The sequence below is a fragment of the Melitaea cinxia genome, chromosome 29 (assembly GCF_905220565.1).
Source record: "Melitaea cinxia chromosome 29, ilMelCinx1.1, whole genome shotgun sequence".
Classification (NCBI taxonomy): domain Eukaryota; kingdom Metazoa; phylum Arthropoda; class Insecta; order Lepidoptera; family Nymphalidae; genus Melitaea; species Melitaea cinxia.
The window spans coordinates 141,259-162,184 of NC_059422.1; the positions used below are offsets into that span (position 1 = coordinate 141,259).

Sequence of the window (20,926 nt, forward strand, 5' to 3'; positions counted from 1 at the left end):
ATCAGGTGAGCCGTACGCTTGTTTGCCGACCTAGTGACATTAAAAAAAAAAATGTGCAAAATTAAGTTTTTACACGTAGGCGTACGTATATATTTAAGTGAAATTAATTCTCTTGGTAGAGAGGAATACTAGTCCTTACAAAGTAACAGCTTAATACAAACTTACTGATGATCAATTATTTATTATTTTTGTATTATATTCGAAAATAATATACATTAAAAGATCAAAAATTCATTTTTAATGGTATTAACAAAAAGCCACTTAAATATTTGAAATTAATTCAAGCAAATTCAACTCCCTCAAAAAATTCCAAGGAAAAAAATTATGCAAAAGAAAAAATAATTATATAATAACAATTTATTCTTAAATACAATACAACCAATTACAACAATAACTTCTCCAACTCAACAACAACATTCGTTATTAACTTAATCAGACCAGATAACAGACCGGTGCCATCTGTGAGACCAGTCAACAGACCCAACACTAGATTTAGGACTTGAGACACGAGCCCTAACAGGAGACCTGGAGCTGCCAGGACATTTGACCTGAACAGGGATATCAGGACACTTATATACAGAAATAGAACTGATGCCAGGTCAGTCAGGGTCGCATACAGGAGTGGCAAGGTACACCCGAAGTATGGCAGTAGAGCTGGCGTCAGGTTCTGTACAATGTTGGAGAGATTGTTCAGGTTATTGATGAGGTTTATCAGGAAGGGTATCAAGAGGCAGGCGAGCTGGTTGGCGACAGGTAAGACCGTGGATATTTCGTCAAAGGCCAGCCGCAGTGCTGACACTGAGTAGGCGGGGATCATAGCTTGACTAGTGTTTACCTGGAAATAAATTAAATTGTGTTATTTTATTTTCATTAAATAAATTGAAATGGGACCGAATTACGCGCAACGCCTTTCGATTAATTTTTTTTTATCGAAATCGGTCCACCCGGTGAAAAGTTCTGAACTTACATACATAAAAAATACAATCGAATTGAGAACCTCCTCTTTTTTTGGAAGTCGGTTAAAAAGCAAACATAGTTTTAATTAATGTTCAAGCTATACGCTTCGAAAGTTTTTTCGAACTTCTTCGGCGGTTCGAGAGTAACCCAAGCAGTAGCACTAATCCTATTTGGTACATCTAATTTAAGAATTTTCCATCATTATACTGGGATCTTTTTATAAATAGACAAACTCTTGATCATTCCTCATAATTATGATTGTATAAATTTTTTGAACTTAATCTATCACGATTTTAGATTAACATGGTTACTTGTATTTCGAAAATTATTAATTATTTATTTTCGCTTGACGACGACGACTTGAGACTCTCGTAATCAAGACATTCGAAGTCAATGTCGAAATATCGAGCTCGGCAAAGCGAAAATAATTAAAAACATGGTAAAAATCCCGTTTTCGAATAATTTTCGTAATCTATCACGCTCCCCAATTGCATTTTAGTAAATGTTCATGTATTCAGGAAATGCGGGGCCGCCAGGGCTAGGGGGCGGGATGTTTTAGTGCCTAATATTAGGGGTTTCTAATACACAGGCCGAAGACGGGCAGCAGCGTCTTCGGTGCGACAAAGCCAGCCCTGCGGTCACCAACCCGCCTGCCCAGCGTGGTGACTATGGGCAAAACACATGAGTTCACGTTATTTTTGGCGTAAACTTGTGGAGGCCTATGTCCAGCAGTGGACTGTATAGGCTGTAATGATTAGGGGTTTCTAGCCATAGACAACGTGCTTGGCACTGCGTGTCTATAGAAGACAGCGGGAAGCACTGGATTCAGAAGGTAATGGACCTGATGGAATTGCGAACATTGGGGTAGGCCTACGTCCGCAGTGGACTTGAACTTCGACTCGACGAGTGTACTGATTTAGTTTTTATTTGTCTTGATACACTGGAACATACAGGCTAGAAATACAGACAAGTGGAGTTCTTAATCCTGATTTATTGATGAGCATGTGTTCTTCGAACAAAACTTGTTGACAGTACAAGTATTCTCTTTATACTATCAGGAATACAATTATTAATTTCATAAAATTTAAAGCTTGAATAACAGAAAACAATTATTTGGCTTTAACTTACTTCAGAGTTCAGAAAGTTATAAATAATTAAAAAATATACTAACCAAACAAAACAAAGCAACGGCCAACACAATATGGACTCTCATTTCGATATAATATTATTATTCAAATAATATCAGACAGCTATTTGTCAAACACTGCGGTGATTTGTCTAAATACAAGCACATTTTATATAAACGAGTGTTATCTGACACTTGTGTAAGTTATTTGTTAATAAAAAAAAATGTTAAATTGTATTTATCTCTGGTTATGTCACTTCCAATATTTTGTAAAGTGTTATCATTGGTTTAATTTGGATAATGGTTTTTGTAATTATTACTGACAATATTTTGTTTTTACTGCCGAAAAACAATGAACTCAGGTAGGGTACAGAGAAAATTTTCTCCTCAAAATATGGAGCAGCCCGACTGGTACCTCGACCTTACAGAAGATCACAGCTAAATAATACTGTTTTCAAGAAGTTTTGTGTTCCTGTTGGTAAGTAAGGTGACCAGGGCCTCTGGGTGATTTGGGTATAGGGTTGGCAACGCGCTTGCGATGCTTCTGGTGTTGCAGGTGTCTATAAGCTACGGTAATCGCTTACCATCAGGTGAGCCGTACGCTTGTTTGCTGACCTAGTTATATATAAAAAAAATGGAGTGCGAGTTAGTAATGGCAACTTTGGGCTGTATTTCCGTTCGGGTCAAGCATTTGTATTTGTACAAATATTTGTTTGTGGTAGGGTTATGTCTTTGTGGGCCTCCTCAACGTGACTCGAAGATAACGTAAAGCTGTCGTCCCAAATGTTATCAAAGACACTCGACAGCAATTGTTGTGCAATGTAGGGTAATTACCTGCCACCGCAAAGGAACATAGATTAAGCTCTAATCCTTTTTTCACATGGAAGAGAGGTCTTTGCATGGTCGTGGAACGTTTAACATCCGTTTCATTATTTCGTTCATTCAGAAATTATAGAAAATTATCTAATTTCGTTCGATGTAAAATAATATTATTAAATATGCAAACCATGTACGACAATTCAAATCCAGTCTAAAACAGCTGAATTTTCAAAATATAGTAAGAATGTTTGCTTACGAAGCGTAATTGGTAGACAATGTAATTTTAACGTGTTTTTAAATTAATGTTGTAGTGATTGTTCTAAATAGTAAAAATAAAATACAATAAAAATTAGGTCCACCTTGGCACTTAAAAAGCCGACCAGTGACGGGATAACCATCCAACTGCTGGTTTTGAAATACACAGGCCGAAGACGGGCAGCAGCGTCTTCGGTGCAACAAAGCCAGTACTGCGGTCACCAACCCGCCTGCCCAGCGTGGTGACTATGGGCAAAACACATGAGTTCACGTTATTTTTGGCGTAAACTTGTGGAGGCCTATGTCCAGCAGTGGACTGTATAGGCTGTAATTATGATGATGATGAAAAATTAGGTCTGCCAATAAGAAACAGCCATGGGATAATTAGTAACAATGTTGGTGATATATAGGACGTATTTTGGCATGGAATCCTTTGTAAATGCTATACAGAGGTTTTTCTTAGTCTAGGTTTTCGTTTTTTTTTTTGTATATAACTAGATCGGCAAACAAGCGTATGGCTCACCTGACGGTAAGCGATTACCGTGGCATATAGACTTCTGCAACACCAGAAGCATCGCAAGCGTGCTGTCGATTCCCAATTCCCCCAGGAGCTTTTGTGTTTTTATGTTGTGTTTTCGGACCCCCGTTGCTGACGTAAATCCTACTGGAGACCATTGATTATTTTTTATATACTTATTTCAAGAAAGACAACAAAAATAATTTAAACAGAAACTTACAACTAATTTATAAACCTACTTTTAAGTACGCAAAGTCAAGGAGACTAACTAGTATATTACATACGCATAGGCCTGTAATATCCCATTGCTGGGCATATGCCTCTTTTCACATGTAGGAGAAGGATCAGAACTTAATCTACCACGCTGCTCCAATGCGGGTTTGTCGATATACTTCGTACTACGAGTAACGATTGCTATCAGGTGTACACGATAACAACCGGGACCGACGGCTTAACGTACTCCCCGAGGGACGGCGGGGAGTCCCACAAGGACTGCACAAACATCCAGACCACGGCAAACATCTATATGGCCAATACAAATATGTTATGTGCGGGGATCGAACCCGCAATTGCCAGCGCAACAGCCACAAACTTGCGCCGTTGCGTCAACGCGGCGTCAGTCGTAGTTACATAACAGATCACTTATTATATAATTTCATAAAAACAATATTACAATTTAATTTCACGGACAAATAATCAATTTTGTCATAATTAGGTAATTTTAGTTCAACCGTTCGATAAGACGCGGCAACAGGCGTATCGCAATATGTTAATATATAACAGTGGTACATAACACTATTGTATATAGTTATATACGTTTAGTGAAGGTTTAGTGGGTTTGTGTTGAATATATTAAAATGTCGAAGGGTTTCACGTGCGCTCTGGTTGTTGTGGCTGTTTGCGCACTAGCGGTGAGTTGGTGAACTTTTCTATTGAATATATAGGGTTTATTTGACTAAAAAATATAGATAAAAACACCTTTTTTTCAAAAAAGGGTAATAGTGATCTATATATATAATAAAATGGTAGGAAAGTCAAAACTGTACATTGAATATTTTTTATAAGAATACTTGGAGTGTAATCTACAATCGATACCGAAGCCAAAAATACAGTTTTTAGAATTTTTGTCTGTTTGTCTGTTTGTATGTATGTCCGGGATAAACTCAAAAAGTACCGCATGGATTTACTTCAAATTTTACACGAATATTATTAAGAAGTCGGGTCAACATATAGGCTACATATTATAATGCTATCACCTACCGAAAACGAGCAGTGAACCTTTATTTCTTCAACGCATTCTGTAACAACGTGTAATCTAACGACGCATATTTGAATGTTGTTGTTATTATGTTAATAACCATGCTATAAGCTAGCTTTACACTAGAAATAAAGACATTCTGTAGTATATTTAGTATAAGCATTGCACCTGTGCGAAGCCGGGGCGGGTCGCTAGTACGTTAATATAGTTGTTTTTCCGCTGGTCATATTAAAAAAAAACTAAAATAATAGTGATGCATGGTAATAGTAATAGTACAGTAATTGTAATCATACAGTAATTATATTAATAGTAAAATATAAAAAAAAAAAAAAATTAAAGGATACTGGTGCATGTCTCGCAGTTATTGATCAAGTGTGCAAGCATAAATGACAAGTGTTTGTCTAGATAAAGATATTTGTCCTGGTCTGGGAATTTGTGTTTCTGTCATGTGTCTTTAGACTACAAACACATAATCCTTTTGAGAGTCTTTGCTTGTAAAGCAACAATCAAATTGTTGATTTATCAACCATTAAAGGAATAGAAAGATTTCGGGTTATATTCAAACAAATTTCTTATTTAAGGTACACTTTTCTTAACCTTAAAAATGATTACAATTTGTAAAAATATCTTTTCAGGGTTCGGTGTCAGCGTCCCACGTGCAGCTGCCAGCAGTTTACCCGCTCGTGAACATACTTCTGCCCCTTCTGAACAACGTGTACAACCTACTTCTATCCCTTCTCTCGATCTTCGACTCCCTCCCACCAGCCATCAGCTGCCTCATCCCAGTGGACTTATCAGCTCTTGAAACGTCTCTACTAAAACTCTACTCCCAAGCTTTGGCTATTGTGAACTTCTTAAGATCTCTACCTGAATATGCAATTGGCGCGAACCCAAAAACCCCAGCGTCCGGACTCACCAGCGTCCAAGGCCTCCTCACCAGCCTTGTTGCAGCCATCACTGATCTCACAGATGATGTACTGGTCGGTATTGGGGGTGCTCTGCTACCAGGTCTTCTCCAGCTGGTTGTATGCGTCGTCCAGGCCCTGCTTCACCTGCTTATTTAATCCTGTTGAGTTTGGAAATCTCTCGTGCTATAAGTAGGGTATGTTCTGACGTATGGTCCTGTATACTGTCCAACATGGTCAAAATTGGTTTAGTATTAAAATAAAATAATTAGCCATCAAATCTAATAATTGTCTGTCGCGAAAATACTTGTAGCTAAGCTTAAAACTTGAAATAGTTCTAATTTTTTTTTATAAAAATTGTTTAATGTAACGGTTTAAAATATTTTCTAAAAGCTTAAAGATTAAAAAAATCTAAATGACGCATAAATATTGTGAAATTTTAGAAAACAGATGACAAACAGGACGCGCGTGTCAGTTCAATTAGTATATTATAAACATTTTTGATCTCGACTCTAATTTGATAGTTTTTATCATTTACACCTTATTTTTACAGCCATGACAACAATGGGAATATATTTTGAGAGCTATATTTCTAGTACTACCATGGACCAGTACACAAGATCATATTTTCAAGGACTTTTAGCTACAAAATTGTATATTATAATAAAACAATTTAATTTTAATGAAACTTTGTTAAACCTAAGACTTATTAAACAATTTAAATATCAACAGAATTAAGCTCAAGCGTTACAGAATTGTATAAAACCTGTAAAGATAATAGTTATGTCATTTATCGACCACTAAAATGCCTTTATGACACGATTGTGACATTAAAATCGCATCATTTACTGTTTACTTAGTACATGGAACTGTCGGCTCCTATAATTTTAATCAATCTGAAAATGTCTGAATTCAATATTCAATTCGAAATGGTTGTTTAATAAATTATAAGTTGTTATTGTTATTTACGACTTTTATTGACTCACTTACAAGATATTTACATTATTATCTTCAAGTACATATTCTAAATTGAATACAAATACGCCTAAATAAATAAATGTTTTACACTCAACGCTAATAGAAATGGCTTGAGCCTTAGCGCCGTCACGGGTGATCCTGCTTCCACTCCACTGTCCTTCCCTTCGTTTGTATATGTTAAACATATTTAAATTTGTATGTTATAAATCATGTTTCGGGGACCGGAGTTATACGTAACACAACACAAGTCATAGAATTTTCTCCTTAAGAAACAATATAAGGCCCATGGTATAAAAATGAACGCTGACATGACTTTAGCTGTTTACGTAATGTTTAACCCTAAAGAATAAATGTGTTTGCTCGCAAACGACAAAAAAACCGACTTCAATTACATCGACGAGTAATACAACGTAGATCGACGAAAAAATAGTCAAGTAACAACGCATTATCAAAGATTACTCAAAAAGAAGTTATCAGATCTCGATGAAATTTAAATGTGACCACATGATAAACATCGGCTTTCGATTAAATTAAAAATCATTAAAATCGGTACACCTAATAAAAAGTTATTGCGGATTTTCAAGAAGTTCCCTCCATTTCTCTGGGTTCCCATCATTAAATCCTGGTTTCCTTATCATGGTATTAAACTAAGAATATCTTCTTTCCAACAAAAAAAGAATTATCAAAATCGGTACACCTAATAAAAAGTTATTGCGGATTTTCAAGAGTTTTCCTCGATTTCTCTAGGATCCCATTATCAGATCCTGGTATCCTTATCATGGTACTAAACTTGGGATATTTCCTTTCCAACAAAAAAAGAATTATCAAAATCGGTACATCCAGTAGAAAGTTATGCGGTATAATACAACGTAGGTCGACGAAAAAAGCGTCAAGTAAAAACGCATTATTAGATATAACTCGAAAAGTAGTTGTTAGATCTCAAATAAATTTAAATGGGACCAATTGGCACACACCACCTTTCAATTAAAAGAAAATTTGTCGAAATCGGTCCACACGGGCAAAAGTTCTGATGTAACATACATAAAAAAAAAAATACAGTCAGATAGCTACATATTTTTTTTTTCGATAAACATACTTATAGATAATACATATATAAATATATAAATAAATATTTATATTACACCCAGACTCGGGGTGGGAATCGAACCCACAACCCTCGGAGCAGAAAGCAGGGTCACTACAAACTGCGCCAACGGGCTAGTCGAAGATATATGGCAAAACAACGTTTGCGGGGTCAGCTAGTAAATAAATATCCACACAATACACACACGGTCGTCTGTTCTTAAAGTTAATAATGCTTAATGCTAATAAAAAAGCAACTTAATGCTTGTGGTATAGGTAACAGCCGACGGGTATATAGCTACATTGTATTTTAGATTAACATATATATATGTATAGATATAGATATACATATAATATTATCTCTTAAGGTCAATAAAACGCCATATTAATATGTAATAATAGAATTCAGCGTTGTATCGATGAGGCGTTGGTCCGTGAACAAACATGGCGGATGAGTGACGTCAATAGGAAGGGGGTGGCGGGAGGGCCCATTCATCATTACGAAAACCATACTATGAGAAATTTCGGGATATTGGAAATAGGATTCGCTTTTATTTGTTATATTAACCGACTTAAAAAAGGAGGTTATCCATTCGACGATGTATTTTTTCAGAACTTTTTACTAACCGTACAGATGTTGATGATTCTTTTTTTAATCAAAAGCTGTTGCTTGTCCCGTTTAAATTTGATCGATGTCTGAAGAGTGCTTTTTTAGTTATTTCTAATAATTGACTAACTTAAGTTGACTGTTTGAAGTCGCTATACGTATAAAGTACGTCACAGGAATTTCAACAGTTTCGACATTATTTTTATTTCCATTTTACGAAAAAATATATCCCTCCCCACCCTTTGTCATACAATGTCGTACTTCGTGGACTACCTTGACGTGTGATAAGATTTATGGCTGGCTTCTAAGAAGAAAAATTCAGTCAGTTTTATTGAAATAAAATTACAAATACACTAAAATATATATAATCTTAAGAATGATACCTACTCTTATAAATTAAAAATAAATAATATAAAGTATACAACGTCTTTGCTTAATAGAAATTAGCAGCAGAAGAAGAAGAAATATACTTTATTGTGCATTAGAGTTAAAGTGCATAGGTATCTTAAAAAATAAAAACTTACAAAATAATAATATACACAAAGGCTTAATGCTCATTCAGCTCAGCCTATTGCAGTCCACTGCTGGACATAGGCCTCCCCAAGTTCGCGCCACACATCCCGGTCTTCCGCAATCCTCATCCAGCCTACACCGGCAATTTTACGTAGATCGTCGGTCCAACGGGCCGGAGGACGTGCCACGTCCCTTCGTCAGTGTCCACGTCTCGGCTCCGTATGTTAATACAGGCAGGACGTATTGCTCGAAGACTTTTGTCTTCAAGTCTTATCGCTAGGTAAGCGATTTCTTCCAGACAACCTTGGGGTAGAGGAGATTTTAAAACAAAACAGAGTCATCAAAAAGGCAAAACAAAGTAAATCCCACATTCTAATAATATAACAATAAACATATAAAAAATAAATTATTATATTTCTATTACTGTATAGAAGTCTTGGTCACCCTACTTCGATATACCGTCTTATGAGCGATGTATCATTTTATTGATACAGTTTACTACCCGCGGTGACCTAGACTCTAGTAATAAGCTGGACCGCTCCGCGATTCACAATTTTAGAACGAATAACACTTTTTGAGATCAAAATAAGCTAAAAAAAATTAAAGTAACAATTTCTTAAAAAAAATACTTGAAAATATTTATACGAGGAATGGTAGAAACAATTTCTTTTTTAACTGCCTTCCAAAAAAGGAGAAGGTTCACAATTCGAGTGTATTTTTTTTTGTTATGTATAGTTACTTTAGAACTTTTGACTGGGTGGAGCGATTTCGATAAAAAAAAATTTAAGCGAAAGGTGGTGACTGTCGTTTGGTCAAATTTCAATCAAAAATCAAAATCAAAAATAGCTTTATTCAAAAAGGCTCCAAGAGCATTTTCGAATCGTCATTTTACAAATTAAAACTTTAAAAATTAATTATTATTTTTGTAAAAGTGAAGCTACCATCGATTCGGAATGTAGATTCTGCAGAGAAGAATCGGCAAGAAACTCAGTAGTTACTCTTTTGAAAATAATATATAAACTGTATTTTAGTGCAAAATTAGAAACATGTTGCATGAAGTACAGCGTCACTAAGTCCACACATCTTTATCAACTATGTAATCCTGCACCGAGTAATAAGCTTTATCTATTAATTTTTTTTTAATAAAAACTTTAAATTTATGTTGAGACAATTCCAAAATCGTTTGTGGTATTTTATTATACATGCGAATACCATGACCCAGAAAGGAAACGTTTACTTTGCGCAGTCGGAAACTTGGAGTTACAATTTTGTTATTCCGTCTCGTGTTTACAATGCGATTATTACTATTTATTTCAAACAATGAATATTTTGGTGGATATACATAATATTGTTATAAATATACTGCGACGCGATCGTTAATATGTCCACCTTTTGGAAAACATCCCGTAGGGAGACTCGAGCTCCAAGATCGTAAATGCCGCGAATAGCCCTTTTTTGCAAGATAAATATAGTCTCAATATCTGCAGCATTACCCCCACAGTAACAGGCCGTAAGATATAACACTATGGAAATAGCTAAAATATATTAAGCGTGCAGTTGCAATTTATATCAGATCTAACAACTACTTTTGGGGTTATAACGCGTATTTACTTGACTATTTTTTCGTCTACCTACGTTGTATTACTTGTCGATGTGTCGATTTTACTTTACACACGCGATCGTCTTTTCTTAAGATAAGCAACTTCATGCTTGTGTTATAGGTAACAGACGGCTGATATAGCTGCATATTTTTGTTGCGATAAAACATATAAATAACACATAAAAAATACATGTAATACATCCAGTAGGGTGGAGATCGAACCAACAATCCTGTAGCAGTAAACAAAGCTAATCAAATCAAAGCAACTAGCCTCATAGCATCCCCTAGCGTCCTGACTCCCCGTTGTTTGTAGTACATTGAAGATTTCATTGAGGTAGACCAGAAAATAGCCTGACCAAATACGGAGCAGCCCGACTGGGGAAGTATCTCGACCTTACAGAAGATCTACGACTTTCAAGTGATGTTGCTTACTTAATGATTGGGTACATTGTGACATTCTCATCATCATCATCATCATTCCAGCCTATTGCAGCCCACTGCTGGACATAGGCCTCCACAAGTTGGCGCCAAAAATGCGTGAACTCATGTCTTCGGTGCGACTAAGCCAGCCCTGCGGTCACCAACCCGCCGCCCAGCGTGGTGACTATGAGCAACACACACATGTGACATCGTACTGTGTGTCAATTCTTTTTCGATAAATATACATATATTAATGTCTACACCTATATTACACCTAAACTTGGGGCGGGATTCAAATACAGCCCCAGAGCAAAAAGCAGTGTCACTGCTCACTGCGCCAACGAGCTCATCAAATCAGTATAAAAAAGCGGAAGAATTGTTTATTTTATTTTATTTTTATTTTTATTTGGGAAACATACAATTTTATATTACATTATTATATTATGACTAATTAAAATAACTGAAATCAATAAAGTTTCCACTATTGACTAATACATACAACAGCACTATACATTGCGTGAAACATGGTTTTTTTTAAATAAACAAAAAAAAAATGGATAAAAAATGGATAAAAAAAAACTAAATTTAGTGTAAACGAAACGAAAAATCATTTTAGGTAGGCATATATTTAAGCATTTGCTTAACGTCCCGCTTGTATCTTCCTAGTTTGCTTATATCAGGACTTAATAAGCCTATATTTTTTAATAAAAAGTTAAATATTTAATAAAACACTTTTTTCGGATTTTATCGCGGTTTATTGTTAACTTTTGATTCCCGACGTTTCGGATACTTTACAGCAACCATGGTCACGGGAGGACATACAACAGCACTATACATTGCGTGAAACATGGTTTTTTTTAAATAAACAAAAAAAAATGGATAAAAAATGGATAAAAAAAAAACTAAATTTAGTGTAAACGAAACGAAAAATCATTTTAGGTAGGCATATATTTAAGCATTTGCTTAACGTCCCGCTTGTATCTTCCTAGTTTGCTTATATCAGGACTTAATAAGCCTATATTTTTTAATAAAAAGTTAAATAAAAGTTAAATAAAAAAAAGTTAATATTAAATGAGTAAAATTCGCGTAAACATTAGAAAACAAAAAGTTAAATAATTAATCTAGATAGGCTTTTTAATAACACGCTACAACGAAAAGATTAGTCAGCAAAATATTGGATAAAATCATTCATCTAGTAAAACAAAGAACTATATTTGAAAAAACAATTATTTTTGAAAACGTATCTCAGATGAAATGAGATTTTAAATTTTAAATAAATTTGTATCAAAAGAATAATTGCAACTCGATCTGCAGTTCCAATAACAATTGAAATTTAAACGAAATAACTAACATTTGTACCAGTTTTAAGTTCAACTGGCGGAAATTGCGTTCAACTTGTTTGTTCTAGGGGGTGGCGCGGTCGCGTTCACATGGAACGCTTTTCATTGAGACTTTTGTAAGTAGGTTTTTTATAATAATAGGTCGGAAAACAAGCATATGGCTCACCTGATCGATAATCATAAGCGATTACCGTAGCTTATAGATGCCTGCACTATCAGAAGCATCGCAAGCGCTTTGCCTACCCCCAATCCCTCCAGGAGCATAAGTCATCCTTAGTCACAGACGAACAAAACAATATTTGGAAGCAGTTATTAGCTATGAATTATGCAAGGTCGATGGACTTCCTATCTTCCAGATTTTGAGCAGTATATAATCTGCAGCGCTCTAGTTCAGTCAAAGGTAAACTTTAGAAGTTGGAAAAATAATCATGGCTCATTGTATTGTGTACCGTGTGGCTACGGTACTCAAGAATATAGCCACCCCCTCTCTTCCCGTGGGTGTCGTAAGAGGCGACTAAGGGATAACACAGTTCCACTACCACCTTGGAACTTAAAAAGCCGACCGGTGGCGGGATAACCATCCAACTGCTGGTTTTGAAATACACAGGCCGAAGACGGGCAGCAGCGTCTTCGGTACGACAAAGCCAGTACTGCGGTCACCAACCCGCCTGCCCAGCGTGGTGACTATGGGCAACACACATGAGTTCACGCTATTTTTGGCGTAAACTTGTGGAGGCCTATGTCCAGCAGTGGACTGTATAGGCTGTAATGATGATGATGACGTTGTATTATTAGTATTTTGTTGTTGTTATATTACATACAGTTTTAACCTTAATAGCTAATACATTTATGTATGAGTGTATGACCTAATCACTCCAGGTGAATTTAAATAAATGAATGAAAATGACGAACCACTTTGAACGACTTTGAACATCTCAAATGTTGCGATGGCCATCTGAAGATAATCCTATAGAATTTATTCATCATTTCACCATCATCATCATTTCAGCCTATTGCAGCCTACTGCTAGACATAGGCCTCCACAAGTTCGCGCCAACAATGGCATAAACTCACGTGTGTTGCTCATAGTCACGACGCTGGGTTGGTAACCGCAGGGATGGCTTTGTCGCACCTAAGAGACTGCTGCCCGTCTTTGGCCTGTGTATTTCAAAGCCAGCAGTTGGATGGTTATCCCTCCATCGATCAGCTTTATAAGTTCCAAAGTGGTAGTGGACCTGTGCTATCCCTTAGTCACCTCTTACGACACTTACGGTAAGAAAAAGGTGGCTATAGCAAAGATACTGCTGTAACCACACAGCCTCAGACTTCAGAAACCCTATTAAATTTCATTTTTTTTTTTTTTTTGTTATGCGATCACAAAGGTAAAGACAGACAAAAATTCTAAAAATAAAACTTTTTGGTTTCTATTGACCCTGTGTTACCTACCATTCATACATTTTTTTAAAGAGGTTTGGACAAAACTGTCGTAAGTTTCCACACACGAAACTACCAAAGTCGCAACTTTAAAACCGCCCTTATGGAGCCACCCCTTGCCACCCATGCGCACTGAGTACCGAGATATAGATCCCCAGTTCAAACCCGGTTCCCGCACAGAACGCACGTCGCACAGGTAAGACCTACATAAACATACACACACTTTCAAAATTGTATCAAACATTCAATTTATAGATACATATTTAAAAACAGTTAATGTTGAGTTTTTAGCTTTCTTCAAAAGAACTTCAAAATACTTGATAAATTTATTTGGAACTAGAAATATTCTGTAATTGGTAATTTTAAAGTTGTTATATCTATTTCAATCATTTGAATTATTTATCATAATCAGTTTATAAAATATTTTTTAAGTATAATTAATTAATCAAGACAATTATAATTTTAATTTGTAAAATGAGGATTAAAAAGTGCTTTTGAAGCCAACTTAACTAAGATTTATTTTTTTATTTTGATTTTTAATTCCTACTTGCTTTTACTTCATTGAAATTATGAAAGGGGTGATTAGGTTTGTTGATTCCATTGTAATGAATTAATTTTAAAAGAGCGACTAAATTAACCATCTATTTCTTTTGATCTAAATGTATTTAAGGTTTTTTTTTATTAAACACTATACGTATTTACAATTCACAACTTAAGAACTAAATATTTACAGTTTTGGTGCAAATCATGTCCGAGTGGAGTTATGGCAAGAATGCTGACAGCATAAGTTAATCATTTAAATTAAATTTACTAGGAACTAAGGGATTTTCGATCTAAAATGTTCACGAAAGATTTTTTAATTAAACGTAATTTAAGCTTCAGACTGTAGTATCCCACAGTTGGGCATAGGCCTCTTTCCCCGTGTCGAAGGATCAGAGCTTAATCCATCTCGCTGCTCTAATGCGTGCTGGCGGATATATTCCCTAGTATGAGTAACGATCGCTATCTGGTGTACATGATAACAACCGGGACGAAATCTTGACGTGCTCTCCGAGGCATGGTGGGGAGACCCATAAGGACTGCACAACGTAAGAACGTAATTTAGATAATGAATTATTTATATTCCTTATAATTTTTACGATGAATATGTTAATATCAGTAATTGTTGATGTTGGACTTGAAATGCTGTGATTAAAACTAAAGTATATATTTTTAAAATTTCACAAAAATAACACGTCAAATACGTTTTCTTAAGCGATTAATTTTTATAGAACATTTATTTCGAAGTTTTACAATATTATACATATTTACGAGTTAATAATGAATTTAAAGAGTAATACAATATTTTAGTGGCGATATTTTTGCAACATATTGTCGATATTTTTAGAAATCATGATTATGATTGATGATAGGCACTTGTGAAGTCTACTGTAGTTAGATTTTTTTTAAAATTTGAGTTGATTTTAAGCGATTGAGCTCATATGATAATCTTACATATAAAATTCTCGTGTCACAATGTTAGTTACAATACTCCTCCGATTTTTATGAAATTTTGTGTGCATGTCGGGTAGGTCTGAGAATCGGCCAACATCTATTTTTCATACTCCTAAATTATAAGGGAGGGGGGGTTATTAAGGGGGTTAATAAAAAGGCAAAACAACATTTGCGTGGTCAGCTAGATAAAAATTGACTTTGAATAGTGTTTTAAGTAAAATATTTTCTATCACGAGTTTCAGAGAGAGAGAGATCAATAAATGATTTCTCATAAAGCTTTAGATAGCTATCTGATATATAACCGTATCCAATAGATAAACATATTTGATATGATTTATTTTTTACATTTATATATTAGCTATGTGAAATGCTGTTTTAAGCTACAAGTTGCACCTCATCTTGTGTATAAGCCATTTATAAACTATCGGAGACTTACCAGTAGTTTATCTACAACTTTTCCACTGCGCTAAATAACGCTTCTTTTCTGGGTTATGATATTTGCATGTATAATAACATCCCACAAACGATGTTGCAACTGTCTTAACATATAAATTTAAAGTTTGTATTAAAAATAAATTCATAGATAAAGCATATTCGGTGCAGGATTACATAGATAACAATGATGTGAGGACTTAGTGACGCTGTATTTCAAGCAAGATATTGCTAATGTTATATAAAAACACAGTTTAATTGTTAATTTCAAAAGAGTAACTGCGGCGTTTCTTGCCTATTTTTGCCTGTAGAATCTATATTCCTTTAGTTATGTTGCTTTCATTTTTAAAATCATTAAAATTTAAATTTGTAAAATGATCATTTTTGAATATCACATCGTACATCGATGTACATCGTTCCATAGCTTGATTGGCTAGAGCGCCGACACGGTCAGTCGGAGACGCGGGTTCGAACCCCGCTGGAGCGGTCAATTTTTGATATGATATTCAAAAATGTTTAGAATTCCTAATGTGTGGGTAACACAAAAATAAAATCTTAGATATTTGTAAAATAAATTTTTCAAATGTACTTTTGAAGCCTATTTAAATACAGATATTTACAATTTGATTTTCTCCGGGTTGGAGAAGTACGCTTCTGCCTGTAATATCCCACTGCCGGGTACGCCTCTTACCCCATATAGGAGAGGTATCAGAGCTTAATTCTAATTAATATTCCGTACTATGAGTGACGCTGCTATCAGATGGCTATGATAACAACCGGGACCGACAGCTTTACGTGCTCTCCAAGGCACGGTGGGAAGACCCCACAAATCAGACAAACAAAACGAAAATAAATATTGGTAAAAATACAAATATCTGCCCCGAGCGGGAATCAAACATACTGCAAGTCCGCACACCGTCGGTGTTGTTCGCCCCTACACGCACCACCACCAGAGCGGTTGTTTTTACAATTGCCAGTTAATAAATTTAAAGTAAAAAGATAAAAAGTAAAAAGATTATATGTCACAACATTCATTCATTCATTGCAGCCTATACAGTCCACTGCTGGACATAGGCCTCCACAAGTTTACGCCAAAAATAACGTGAACTCGTGTGTTTTGCCCATAGTCACCACGCTGGGCAGGTCACAACATATTTGGTTCGAAATAATGTGTGGGTTTGGTGGCGCTGTACCTAATGCAAGACATGATTAAATTTGTAATAACGTATATATTTTTTTAAAGAATATCTACTGAGTTTCTCACAATTTTTAACCGACTTCCAAAAAAGGAGGCGGTTCTCAATTCGACTGTATTTTTTTTTAAATGTATGTTACATCAGAACTTTTGACCGGGTGGACCGATTTTGACAACTTTTTTTAATCGAAAGGTGGTGTGTGTCAATTGGTCCCATTTAAATTTATTTGAGATCTAACAACAAATTTTCGAGTTATATCTAATAATGTGTTTTTACTTGACGCTTTTTTCGTCGACCTACGTTGTATTATACCGCATAACTTTCTACTGGATATACCGATTCTTTTTTGTTGGAAAGGGGATATCCCTAGTTTGGTATCGTGATAAGGAAACCAGGATCTGATGAAGGGATCTTAGAGAAATCGAGGGAAACTCTCGAAAATCTGCAATAACTTTTTACTGGGTGTACAAGTTTTGATAATTTTTAATTTAATCGAAAGCTGATATTTATCTTGTGGTCACATATAAATTTTATCAAGATCTGATAACTACTTTTTGAGTTATCTTTGAGAACGCGTAGTTACTTGACTATTTTTTCGTTGATCTACGTTGTATTACTCGTCGATGAAATTGAAGTCGGTTTTTTTTTCGTTTGTGAGCAAACACAATTATTTTAAATTTTTTCAAAAGAATTTGTATTTCAAATTAATTACAGCATATAATTTAAACGGATATCTAAGGAGTAATGGCAAATAAAAAACGCGCGAAATAATATTATTAATAATATTAATAATATTATAGCAATTCGACCAACTCCACGCCGCGCCCCTTCTTTCACTAAAACCATTAAATACCCGTGCGAAGCCATAATCATAACAGGTATCTGGCACAACAAAAGCAATTAAACCAATCAATCGATCAATCATTGCTTTACAGGTGCTTGTTCCCAAATAAAAACATCTATAATTTACAACAGTAATTATTACAACGTAAGTAGTCGAAAAAAATAATCAATTGAATACACATTTTTCGACATAACCCAAAATAATCTCGATAAAATTTAAAATGGGACAACAACAAGCACCAACTTTCATTTGAAAAAAGAATAATCAAAGTCGTTACACCCATTAAAAAGTAGTAACACACAAAAAATACAGTCGAATTGAGAACCTTGAGAATTATTTGAAGTTGACTAACAATAAAAAATTGCTTAGTTCAAATAGACTTCAAGAGCACTTTTTTTTATGTCACTAGGTTGGTAAACAAGCGTACGGCTCACCTGATGGTAAGCGATTACCGTAGCTTATAGACGCCTGCAACACCAGAAACATCGCAAATGCGTTGCCGACCCAATCCCCAATCCCCCCAGGAGCTCTGGTCACCTTACTCACCAACAGGAACACAATACTGCTTGAAAACAGTATTATTTAGCTGTGATCTTCTGTAAGGTCGAGGTACTACCCCAGTAGGGCTGCTCCATATTTTGAGCAGGAAATTCCTGCTGTGCCCTACCTCAGTGAGTTGAGTTTTAAATCATCATTTTACAAATCAGAATTATATTTGTTTCTAATCAATTAATTATAGCCCAAGTCAAGATACCACCAACTCGGAGTGTAGATTCCGTAGAGAGGGCAAAGCAGGTCGGTGGTATCAAAAGAAAACACTCATTTTGTAATAGATAAACATTGAAACTTCAAATGTTATTTTAAGATAATTTAATGAACACAGAGTCGCTTTCAATGCAAATTGAGCTCCCCACTTTATGAATAATTTCATTCACTTACGAATCACAAAGCTGCGAACGCCTTTGTAAGTTACAGAAATGATTCTCGGAGTACCTTTTTATCGTGCGGCCATTTTGTGACGCTTTCAATTTCTTTACAGTATTATCTATATATTAATACGTGAAGCATAAACTTTGAACCCCTTATAGTTCATATAGAGAAATAGTGCAGAATACTAATAGTAAAAAAAAAAAAAAAAAATTACACACGCTTCTTTGTGTTTGATACACACATGCATATTATACTCTTTTGTTGATTGTCAAAGTCTGTAGTCGAATTGAAACATTTACAAAAAGGTTCCTTATTTTTTTTTTTTGTTTTCTTTAATTTAAATTTTTAATTATGGTCGAATTTCTGAGCGACCACTAGTAACTACAAATAAGATTATTGAAAACTAGCTAAACGATTTAGCTTCACCCGCTTGATATCATACGATCTTGGCCGCTACTCTTCCTTAAGTTGTAATATAGCCTGTGTCGGTCATTGATAACGTAGCATTTTCCAGTGAATGAGTGAAATTTTCCAGTGAAACTACTCCAATCCAGTAGTTTGTGAGTTATCCGTTTAAAAGTATCTAAATTTACAAAAATACAAATTCTTTCTCCTATTTAACCGACTTCAAAAAAGGAGGAGGCTACTCAATTCGACCGTATATATATATATATATATATATATATATATATATATATATATATATATATATATATATATATATATATGGTAAAGCTTTAGATTAGGTAAAACCGAATTTTGGGACCGTGGGGGGAAGGGGGGGAGAGGGTGGGGAACGCTACCCCTGGTACCACTGTCACACCTCAGAACCCCATGGTTATGGAGATATCCATTGTTAAAGTTTTGAGGTTAGAAGAAGAATTTCGAAAGTTAGAGGAACGTTTGGCTCCGGCGCTGCGGAAAGTGCAGCCCTTCCACCCTTGCGTGCGAAAGGTTGCTGCCCTCCCTCCGCGCCTCCGCGGCACAAAAAAAACACTCTAGGGGTAGGACAGACCAAGACCACGTGGACAGTGGGGTGCTCCGATTCGGTTTTGGGTATTTTTCGAATTTCTAAACCTATATTCTAGCACGCAATGTTACTAATTTTATTAGAATATTATGTCTGACGCGTTATTTTGTTTAAAAGTGTCGATTTGTCACACAATGCAAACAGTACGAGCTCAAAGGTATTATAATAGCTTTAAATTATATATATATATGTTCGTTCAGGGATATCTTCGTCATTTATGAACCGATTTTGATAATTCTTTTTTTGTCAGAAAGGATACCCCAAGGGTAGTACCATGATAAGGAAACCAGGATTTGATGATCGAGTCTCAGAAAAATTGAGGGGAAACCTCGAAAATCGTAATAACGACTAGTGCGTTTGTTAATTTCTTTGTCTACTTACGTTGTATTACTTGTTGATGTAATTGAAGTCGGTTTTTTTTTTTCGTTTGCGAGCAATTATAATACTTGTGGTAAATATAGAAGTAGGTTAATTGTTAAATTACAATTTTTAAAACATTTTAAATTATTTTAGTTTTAAGTATTATTTTTTAATCGTTTTTGGAAATTAACCACATAGAGACAATCAATAACAATACATATACAAAGCAATAATAACAAACAGACAATCCAAACACATCCCGAAAATTCTGGATCTTTAGAACACAATTAATGTGATCAACGTTTGATGAATCAGGAAGTCATATAACGTGGTTCTGATCGCTCGCAGGAGACGCTCCTTTATTAATGAAACAGAAGCGAATTCAATTCATTTACTAATTACTTTTTACCATTTGTAGAATTCCGTTTTATTTTCGAAATAACCGTTTTTTATTTGAACTTTTTTATTACTTAATATAATGTAACAAGCGAAAAATTTCATCTACTTGTATATTGATTTTTATAATGACTTCTACGCCTCTATGAGTCCCACCTCTATATTTACAGCCTACAACATTGCAGAATAGGCAGGCATTTCTTTGAAAGAGCCGTTTATAATTAAATTTCTAGATCCTCGTAGAAGCAATTACAGATGCGAATAAACTTATGATGTTACATAATTGTTTACTTACCTTTTTATACTTTTATTTCTATCTCTTATCTCTCCATATAAATAAAAAAAAATCAAATAGGCTTCAGAAGTATTACAAAGTCATTTGAGTAAGTTAATAAAAAACGAAAACCCAACCAAATAAATCCTTCTGAGGGG

The 20,926-nt window shown here is 35.1% G+C and overlaps 3 protein-coding genes across 3 annotated transcripts in view; 2 read left to right on the forward strand and 1 right to left on the reverse strand.

Annotated features, from left to right (window-relative positions):
- Nucleotides 1-311: 311 nt before the first annotated feature.
- LOC123667965 lies at nt 312-829 on the reverse strand. Its single transcript, XM_045601793.1, has one exon. The coding sequence runs from the start codon at nt 815-817 to the stop codon at nt 383-385; it is 435 nt and encodes a 144-aa protein (XP_045457749.1). The 5' UTR covers nt 818-829; the 3' UTR covers nt 312-382.
- Nucleotides 830-4,531: 3,702 nt separating this feature from the next.
- Nucleotides 4,532-5,996, forward strand: LOC123667683. Its single transcript, XM_045601524.1, has 2 exons — nt 4,532-4,585; nt 5,568-5,996. The coding sequence occupies exons 1-2, from the start codon at nt 4,532-4,534 to the stop codon at nt 5,994-5,996; spliced, it is 483 nt and encodes a 160-aa protein (XP_045457480.1).
- Nucleotides 5,997-13,972: 7,976 nt separating this feature from the next.
- LOC123667953 (ITG-like peptide) overlaps nt 13,973-20,926 on the forward strand; it is a 30,386-nt gene continuing 23,432 nt past the window's right edge. Inside the window, exon 1 of the mRNA XM_045601781.1 lies at nt 13,973-14,008. The gene's annotated coding sequence lies outside the window, so the exon portion shown is untranslated. The remainder of the gene's footprint in view (nt 14,009-20,926) is intronic.

Bases quoted from the DNA above. Each gene is read 5' to 3' on its own strand.
- LOC123667683 (XM_045601524.1), top strand. From the start codon at position 4,532: ATGTCGAAGGGTTTCACGTGCGCTCTGGTTGTTGTGGCTGTTTGCGCA. The intron at 4,586-5,567 runs GTGAGTTGGTGA...ATATCTTTTCAG, and splicing joins TGGCTGTTTGCGCACTAGCG to GGTTCGGTGTCAGCGTCCCA.
- LOC123667965 (XM_045601793.1), bottom strand. From the start codon at position 817: ATGATCCCCGCCTACTCAGTGTCAGCACTGCGGCTGGCCTTTGACGAA.